Genomic DNA, 10405 nt, shown 5'->3' on the forward strand with positions numbered 1-10405 from the left:
GTCGCACTTTACCCAAAATAAATAATAATAAAAATTAGAAGTTGTTATGATAGTCCTTTAAGAGGTTTTTTAGATAATATAAAACCATGATCCGATAAGATCTATTTACATTTGATTTTTCACGTACTTTTTCCCCTACTTGAAAGCTTTGAGTGTAATTTTTCAACATGTTGTTATCCTCGCTCTCTAAAAACCTCTCTCTCTCTCTCTCTACCCCCCTAATCATAAACATATATTTAAACATTTGATTCAAGGAGCATTACTATATTCGACAAATTGGCTACATTATACATATACCATAGCATAGCGGAAAACTTCCACAGCCGATTGGCGAGAAATGCTTATTATAAGAGATGGCCATAAGCGTTGGAGCGCGATGAGCGCTACATTATAGATGGTCCAATGGGTCATGCATTTCTCTGCAATGAGATGGGGTTGTGCCAAAATGCGGGAAGCCGCTTAAGGTATCCTGCAAGCAACGCCAGGAAATCAGAAAAGAGAGTACGTTTGGCCACCCTGCAGTCGCCTGCAGTCGATAAATGATTTTTACTACATCAAGACACCTCAACAAACGACAATCACGGACAAGTTTGGACTGTCCCAACGAAGCTAGTGTGCAAGCTGCATTCTTGAGAATGGGCATTCTTTGAGAATGAGCTAGTGTGCGAGCTGCATTCTTAAGAACGGGCATTCTTGAGAATGAGCTAGTGTGCGAGCTGCATTCTTGAGAATGGGCACGCCTTATTTGGCGACACAAGCGACGAGGCACGCATTCAACAGACAGCAACGCAAAGAAGGAGGACAGAGAGAGGAGTCATGGGAACTTACGCGGCGCAGTTGGTGGAAGGGCTGAAGGGGTAGGGGAAGGAGACTTTGCATTTCCCGGGCAGCGAGGAGACAGCGGAAGGGATGGTCTTGATGCTTTTGGCCTCAGCTTCGAGGCAGCGGCAGATGGCCTGGCGGGCGGCGGTGGAGGAGGCGAGGGCATGGAGGGCGGAGACGCCGGCGCAGCAAGCGGGGGAAGGGGGGGGGGCACCTTTGGTGAGGTAGCCGAGGCAAGGGGCGAGGGATTTGGCGACGACGGTGCAGGAGACTTGGGCATGGGAGGGGAAGGCGAAGGAGGCGAGGAGAAGAAGAGAGCAAAGCAAAGCAACAAGGGAGGTGGTAGAAGGAGCCATCGCCATAGCCAAGAGCTCGCAAGCTCACAAAGCTTGTATATATGAACTACATACAATACAAGGTTTTGTGAAGAAGAAGATGGTGATACTTGTATTGCAAAGTATTAGTCCGTTATATAGAGCTTTTTGAATCACCCTTTCTTACCCTCCTTTTATTTCTTTGCTTACACATCCTCCTGCCCCCCTCTCGTACACCCATGTGACTCCTCACCTACCCCTCCCTTCTCCTCCCTTGCTTCCTCTTTCCTCTTCTCCTTTTCCACCACGCCCCCCTTTGTACATCCCGTCGGTGTCTTTTAGTTATTGTCCCATCCCCACTTTAAATTTATATACTTCCTCACCTCCACTAGATTGATTGTATAGCATCCCTCAGTGGCTCCCTCACCTCTAGTAGATTGATTGTATCACATCCCTCTCCTTGAGCCGGCCATGCATGGCTTTCCATTCTAGATTTTTTCCTACCTACAAGATGGGACATATGTCATTAAAGTCGCATCCCTTGTGTGTTGTCCTTGCTGTCTCTGTCTAAGGACAAGATAGTGACTCGTGAGGGGGACCACTACATAAGGACCATATGGAATTACAAAATATGAAACAAGATTTGGCTCCACTCTTAGCCACATTCACGATTATTGAGGTAGGTACTTTCAGCTTTCAATTCCATAAGACATGGTCTATCTAATAATTACCTATCCTTTCCAATGGTACTTGTTTCTTTAATGCAATCTACATCCTAGTTATGTCTACTCCTTTTCATTCCTTACCCTTTGATGCTTTACATTACTCTAGATGATAAAAGGAAGAGCCCTTAACATCCACATGGTTCCCCAATTTTTTAAATGACTTGTTTGAGACCCTTGGTCACATGTTGCTAACAAAATCATGCCAATCTATGTAACATAATTAGAATGTGATGGGGGTAGCAAGGATTGTGTACACACATCTATGTAACATAATTAGAATGTGATGGGAGTAGCAAGGATTGTGTACACACATATAGCGCTATTTCCAATCTCCCTTTTAATGGTTTATAAACTTAGACGTCTTTTATATTTATTTTATTTACAACAATGTATGTGATAATTTATACTTCTTTCAAAACATTATTTTTTCCAACATCAAGCTTTGGATGCCAAAATATATGTGGGCCACCATGTCCCAATTGTTGGACAAATTTGCAATTAATGTATAATTCTCATGAAATAAAGACTAAAGCTATATAAAATGAGCAGTTTTTGGGAAACATCAATGTATAACCATGATGTTTATAAGATTTCACTAGGTTCTCTCTATAGCATATTACAAAAGGGTTTTGTTACATCCCAATCTTAAGTATTTGTATCAGTATGAAATTTGAGGTTTGGTCTTAAATCTCCACTCGCAAACTTCTATAATATTGAATAGCTAAATGCAAGAAAGCCCACATTTGTAGCATGCAATAAGAGACATACTGGTATTTATGATCTTATAACTATATGAAGCGGACATTATGTATTTTTTGGAAAAGTACATGATACGTTGCCTAACTCATGACCAAAAATCATACACAACATGGATAGCTTAAGTGTTACTCTTTACCCTATTCAATTAATTACTATGGGTCCTATGTTAAAAAATAATACTTCGCTCAAAGACGTTTTGGGGTGTTGGCCTTTCCCTTTTCTAACAAGGCTTTTAAAAAATATGGGCATGGGCAACTAGCATGATTAGCCTTAATTTAGCAATCAAATGAGATTTTCACTAGCACATTATATTGTGTTGGCATGATTAGACTTAAATTGACCAAATGGATGATTGCTTTTGGATTTCCATTAAACAAATGTTAGGGACATAGTTGCATGTTATTAGTTTGGCTTTGGTAAGCCATGTAAAAAGAATCAAACATGAAGATGTTGTTGGCATCGTAGCCTTTTTGTAACACAACCTCAAATCATCATAGATTTGTTCCAACTTGTTGATTTCGATTGTCTTTGCTATGCTTTGCCTAATAATTGATGCATTTTCATGATAATATTTTGAAGAAATTCATCTTAAGAGTGCACTACATATTAATATTTAAAATTTCTTTACAAATGCAATTGATACCTTTTATAGGCTTTTTGGTCACTATGGACGCTGCAAAGGTGTTTACTTCAACTCCCTAATTGATTCTATAGTGACTTGTTATGAGCTAATCAATTTTTAATTTATAACATGTATGCCTCAAATGGTAATGTTCTACAATGTACTCATAAAGATCTAAAGTGACTAAATCTTTATATGTAGCATAATCACCATTATGTGAAGAGTACTGATATGTGCGCTCACCATGCATTATCTCCACATAAGTTATAGTCTTCATATTTGCTCATTATGAGTGGTATATGAGGCTTTTTGGTAGGTTTTACATTACTTTCACTGGCTGAAACAATGATTGAATTGCGTATGGGTACATCCATGATTTCTTCCTCCACATAAAGGGTACTTGCATAAAATGTTATGAGGGCGCAAGGCCCCTCCCTCTCTCCTCCCTCTCTCATGCCTCTTCCCTCGCCTACCCTCTCCTTGCAAGCATAGTAGCTGGGGGGAGTTCCCCTGATATAATGCTTATTGAGATATCGAGCTCCACTTGTAATATGCCAGGGTGACCATTGTGCATTTATGTCACCGACTTGTTAGTTGCAGATGCGGTTGGTACACCGCCCATGAATAATAGCTGGATGACAGCTATCTTTACATACTTTAGTTAGTGGCTCAGTTAGTATGCCACCTTAGTTAGGTGAGTTTGGTTTGAGACCCACAAATAGGGTGCACCTATTCCTTTTGTACTAAGAGAGAGTTCTTTTGGCTTTCACAACTAAGAAGAGGAAAATTGTTTTCAGCCTCCACCTTTGTCTATATTCCCCCATTGTGTATGTGAGAAAGCTGCAAGTGAGACTCCTTACTTCTCTCCCACTCTCTTTACATGGTATTAGAGCTCGGTTCATGGTAAGGAGCTCAAGAAAGCAAACCAAGTTCGCAGTGTCTTGGTAAGAGGATCAGTGTTACTTTCCTTTTTCGAGTTTGGGAGCAAATCTCTACAGGTAGCACAGTCGAAAAGTCCAAGAGTGAACTATCTCAGATTGGGAGGCCCTTCGGGGTGCGACGAGAGGGCAACATATGCTACAAGAGAGGGCAAAGCCCTTGGTGACATTTCGGGGCCATTTCGGGGCCTGTTTTTGATTCGAGGCCATTTTGGGGCCCATTTGGTAGCGGACGTTTATCACAAGCACTTAGAAAAGTGTCCTATTTTTGTTGTGCAGGTCGGTGAAAAGTTGCTGCATAAATTGCATCATATGCCTGTGCATAGAGATATTGGGAGCTTATTGCTTGTTGATGCAAAATCGTCACTAGGAAGTGACTATGTGGTCAAATACCACTTTCGTCAATTTTGTAGATTTGCCCTTGTGAGGCAGAAGTTGTGTTTTTTGCAGTGACAAAATATTTCGCAGTGTTCTTAATGGCGTCTGATGCTCTTTAATAGATAGTCACTGAAAAGCTTGACAAGAACAACTTCCAAGCATGGAAGTTTAGAATGATGAATTTCCTTAAGGGAAAAGGCTATTGGGAGTTCATTACTCAAGCTGAACAAGAACTAGTTATTCCTAATGTTCCCAATCAACAAGAGTTGCAGGCATTTAAAGGATGGCATGAGAGAGCCATAAAAGTTATGTACTAGCTGTCTATCAGTATTTCAGATTCTATGATTGCGCATATTTAAGATGCAAGCATGCCAAAGGAGGCATGGGATACTTTGACAAAAATGTACATCACAAATACGCAAGCCAAGAAAATACAACTCAAGCCGGAGTTGCATAATGTGCAAAGAGAAAATATGAGCATCAATGACTACCACATGAAGGTGAAGAAGATTGCAGATGCACTTGCTTCCATTGGGTTGCCAGTGGAAGATGATGATTTAGTTTCTGTGACCTTGAATGGTCTAGGAAAGGATTATGCACAATTTCAGACATCCATTGCACAATTTCGGACATCCATTGCCGTCCGTGAAAAATTTCCTGATCTTGAGGAGTTGATTGCTCTTCTAATTTTTGAAGAGCAGAGAAATGGTGGTGCATCTTATTCAGGAGAAACTTCAAAAGAAACTGTCTTCTACTCAAATGCTGTAAGAGGTAGAGGTAGAGGTAGAGGTAGAGTAGGCCAATTTGGAATATGTAGCAAATTCAATAAAACCAGTCCTATGGAGGAGGACGTGGTAACTTTAGAGGCAGGGGGAGCCAAAGAGGTTGTGGTGGATGGCACAGAGGCCAAAATGCAAACAGCAATGTTGAATGCTACTACTGTGGTAAAATGGGTCATATGGCTAAAGACTGCTATAAAAAGCAGAATGACATTATGAATGGAAAATTGCAGCAAGGCAATTATGCATCCTCTAGTAGACAGGGTGATGACAGAAATGAGCATTTGTTTATGGTGCAGAACATGACCGATTCTGTGACAAGTGTAGAAGAAAGCAATGATGTGTGGTATGTTGACTCAGGTGCGTCAAACCACATGACAGGTGATGCGGAATGGATGCAGGATGTAAGGAAAATGGAAAGACCAGGATTTGTGGAGACTGGTGATGATACTACACATCCTATTGTGCAGATTGGTAAAGTTCCTTTGTCTATGCAAGATGGGAAAAAGAAATACCTATCTGATGTATTTCATGTCCCGACTATCACCAAGAACCTAGTTTATGTTAGTCAAATGGTTGAGCAGGGCTTGCAGGTCAGATTTAATCCTCATGGATGCTTTGTTGAGGATATGAAAAAAAAAGGTCGCTTGATAGAACAAGGGAAGAAGAAGGGCAATATGTTTACGTTGGATGTGGACATGCTTGAATTGAGTGCAACAATGTTTGCACATGGGACCGGTGTAGTTGCAAATATTGATATCTGGCATAAACACATTGGTCATGTTAATGTAAATGACTTAAATTAATGCAAGCCCAAAATATTGTTGCAAAATTCCCTAAGTTCAAGGTTGCAGAAATGCATAAGGTATGTGAAGCCTGTCAATTTGGAAAATAGGCAAGGAAACCATTTCCTAGACATGTTCAAGAGAGTAAGAGGCCATTGGAATTAATCCACTTTGATGTGTGGACTACTAAAGCTACATCTATTGGAGGCTATCATTATTTTATCACTTTTATTGATGACTATAGCACAAAAGTTTGGGTGTATTTTATGAAAAAGAAAAGTGAAGTGTTTAGGCATTTCAAAGCCTTTAAAGCTATGGTTGAAAAACAAACAAGCCTGCAAATAAAATGCCTAAGGTCAGATGGAGGGGGAGAGCACCTCTCAAATGAGTTTGCAAGGTTCCTGCAGGAGCATGGCATAAAGTAGCAATATTCATGCAGTCATTATTTTGTCACTTTTATTGATGACTATAGCACAAAAGTTTGGGTGTATTTTATGAAAAAGAAAAGTGAAGTGTTTGGGCATTTCAAAGCCTTTAAAGCTATGGTTGAAAAACAAACAGGCCTGCAAATAAAATGCCTAAGGTCAGGTGGAGGGGGAGAGTACCTCTCAAATGAGTTTGCAAGGTTCCTGCAGGAGCATGGCATAAAGTAGCAATATTCATGCAGTCATACCCCATAGCAAAATGGACTTGCAGAAAGGAAAAACAAGCATATTGGAGAGGTATCTCCTACCATGCTCAACAAAAAAGACCAGCTAGGTTATTATTGGGTTGAAGAAATTGTTACAGTAGTCTACATAATGAACAGGAATCCCACTGTAGCAATACATGGCATGATGCTAGAGGAGAGGTATACTGGTAGGAAACCAAATATTTCTCATTAGAAAGTTTTTGGTTTCATTTCCTATGTTCATGTGCCAGATGAGTTGAGATCCAAGTTGGATCCAAAAGCTAAGAAGTGCATCTTTATTGGTTATTCTCTGCATCAGAAAGAGTATAGATGCTATAACCCTTCTACTCATAAGTTTACAATGAGCAGAGATGTTTTTTATGAGATGAGCAGTTGGTATAAACCAGTAAATGTGATTGATGATGTAGATGCATAAAATGGTAATGCTACATAGAATTCACAACAGCAATCACAAAATATTAGTGGACCTATAGTGTCCTCTAGTAGCGGTTCACATACTTTGCCATGGACAGGTAGATTGAGATCAGAAGAATCTCCTCAAAGCAATGCAAATAGTGGTATGCAAGTATCACGAAAGGGAAAAGAGAAAGTAGATCATCCCATGGTTGATGTGAATGCAGGTCACTCTTATGTGGATGGTGAATCCAATGGCTCAAAATAGAGCCTTGATGATGAGTTAGATATTCCTTCTGTTGTTACACCTGGAGTAAGGAAGACAAGGGATGTTTTGAGAGCACCTGGTAGTGAGCCTATTTTGCATAGGTCTACCAAAGTTATCCTGTGGATAGGCTGAAATATGATGGATTTACAGCCATTCACTATGCCTATATGGTCAAAGTGATACATGAACCTAAACCCACTTCTTTTGAGCAAGCCATGGGAAAAGAAAAATGGGAGAAAGCCATGGATGAAGAAATGGATGCCTTGGAAGCAAATGCTACATGGGAATTGGTGCCTTTACCTAAAGACAAGAATGCAATTGGTTGTAAGTGGGTTTATAAGGTGAAGCACAATGTAGATGGTTCTGTGAACTGATACAAGGTAGGATTAGTTATCAAGGGGCATGCACAGACATATGGCATTGATTATGAAGAAACATTCAGTCCGGTTGCAAGGATGGCAACTGTAAGTGCAGTCATTGCTATGGCTACATCAAAGGGATGGTCTTTACATCAGATGGATGTAAAGAATGCTTTCTTGCATGGTGATTTGCAGAAGAGGTCTATATGGAGCAATCACCAGGTTATGTGCATGTTGTTCATTCTGAGTTTGTTTGCAGGTTGAAGAAAGCTTTGTATGGCTTGAAGCAAGCACCCAGAGCATGGTCTGACAAGATAGGACAGTATCTTGTCACTATTGGCTTTCAAATTTCCAAGGCAGATTTCTCACTTTATGTGAGAAAAACACAAAAAGGCATTATGTTGCTTGTCATTTATGTTGATGATTTGATCATCACATGTAATAGTGATGAAGATATCCTTCATGAAGGATTTGGGAGAGCTTCGTTATTTCTTGGGCATTGAGGTGATTAGATCCACAAGTGGGATATGGCTCTTGCAGAGGCAATATGGATTGGACATGCTATCCAAATATGGGATGACAAGCTGTAAGCCTATTTCAGTTCCTTTGGAGTAGAATGTGAAGCTGAGCGCAGATGCAGGTGAGCTTTTGGAAGACCCTACTATGTACAGATGCATAGGAGGAAGTTTGATTTATACGACTATTACTAGGCCAGATTTGAGCAATGTTGTTGGGTTGGTAAGTCAATTTATACAGGCTCCAAGGAAACCGCATTTGGATGCGACTAGATGCATACTGAGGTATGTGAAGTCCACATTGCAGGATGGACTATTTTATGAGACTAGGGTTCAAATACAGTTGCATGGATACACTGATGTTGATTGGGCTAGTAGTATTTCTAATAGACGATCTAGTAGTGGATATGTGTTCTCTTTAAGGAGTGCTGCAGTCACTTGGAGCAGCAAGAAACAACCTACAGATGCCTTGTCGAGCACAGAGGCTGAGTACGGGGGTGCAGCAATGGCTGCAGGTGAGGCAGCTTGGTTTCATAAGCTACTTTATGATATGCATCAGTCTATAGATGGGCCAGTTGTCATTTATTGTGACAACACGAGCAGTATACACTTGGCAAATAACCCAATCTGTCATGCTAGAACAAAGCACATTAAGATGCATTACCACTATGTGCGGGAGAAGGTTCTAGAAGGTGTTATTGATCTAGTTTATGTTAGCACAGAGGATCAAGTAGCTGACATATTCACAAAGGCATTGGGTGCAGAGAAGCTGTGCAAGTTTAGAGACCTGCTTGGTGTGCAAGAATTGGGACAACTTTTTGCCTACACCATGCCTTGTAGGAAGGGAAATTTCTAAATAAAGTAAAAAATTTTCTCTTTTATTACATTTTAAATATATATATATATATATATATATATATTATAAAATATGTAAATATAATATAATTGATATAATATATATATATAATCATTATTATATAAATTTTTATACAAAATATACAAGTAATATTGGAAAAATTTATCAAGTACTATTAAAGATATATAATACCATTTATACATATTATTGTTGTAATTATAAAAAAATAATCAAAGTAATGAATTATGCAAATCATTAATACTCTTCTCCTTCAATTATTTTAACATAGTATTATCTTCAAAAAAACAAATAAGAAGAAATAAATATCAATATATAGAAAATATACATTATAATGAATTAATTTAATTAAAAATATTAGAAATAAGACTATGCAATAAGATACATCATTATATTTGACAAATTTTAAGAATCAAACAATATGGAAATCATAAACTAATTGAAGAATTAACATATCATGCAAAATGTTCAATAAACTTCTTTTACATTTTCTAAAGTATTTCAATAAAATCATTATTAAAACAACAATATAAACATGAATAAAATAAATTACTTAAACATTACTATTGAAATAAAGAATAGGCAATTACATTATATCATTTGTATTATTTTAGCAAAATAAGTAGTATGTACAGAATCATAAACTAATTGTGGAATCAGTGAATGATGTAAATAATAAATACTCTTTTCTCACTTTTGGTAAATTGTTTAATTAGTAATAACAATAATACATATATGTAAGAATATATGTTTAACCAAAATTGTGGTTCATATCAAGCATGAATATGGTAGGAGGCTTATAGCTAAAAAAATATTAATAGAGACTTTGACATCACTCATGGATATTTCTTGAATTTAACTAATTGATATTCTTGAAGTCTCCATACTCTTGGCACAACATCATCACTCATCATTGTAGTATGATTACTCTAGAGTTACTAGACCATGGTAATTGACCCATCTTGATTATGTATTTGTCTTGATGATTTTGAATAGATTTTTACTCATTCATATTATTTTATGAGCCTTAAGTACCTTGTTGATAAGCAAAGTTTATGATGTTATGCTTGGCTAGTTCCATAAGTCAATTAGAACTCATTTGACTCTATTCCAAAAGATCTCTCAAATTGATTCCCTAGGCATCATCTTGAATTTAAGATATTCAACCTTCTATTCTTATGTA

General features: G+C 38.3%; 1 protein-coding gene across 1 annotated transcript; it reads right to left on the minus strand.

Moving 5' to 3' along the window:
• Window positions 1-339: 339 nt before the first annotated feature.
• On the minus strand, window positions 340-1273 carry LOC147894502 (non-specific lipid-transfer protein 4-like). Its single transcript, XM_087385240.1, has 2 exons — window positions 829-1273; window positions 340-469 (listed from the first exon to the last, which is right to left on the minus strand). Exons 1-2 carry the CDS (start codon window positions 1182-1184, stop codon window positions 460-462), a joined length of 366 nt encoding a protein of 121 aa, XP_087241366.1. The 5' UTR covers window positions 1185-1273; the 3' UTR covers window positions 340-459.
• Between the last annotated feature and the right edge of the window lie 9132 nt (window positions 1274-10405).

Source organism: Dipteris shenzhenensis, chromosome 14, assembly GCF_047967505.1.
Source record: "Dipteris shenzhenensis isolate YYH24624 ecotype China chromosome 14, Dip_SZ_1.0, whole genome shotgun sequence".
Lineage (NCBI taxonomy): Eukaryota > Viridiplantae > Streptophyta > Polypodiopsida > Gleicheniales > Dipteridaceae > Dipteris > Dipteris shenzhenensis.

Excerpts from the sequence above, each read along its gene's own strand:
- LOC147894502 (XM_087385240.1), bottom strand. The coding sequence starts at position 1,184 with ATGGCGATGGCTCCTTCTACCACCTCCCTTGTTGCTTTGCTTTGCTCT.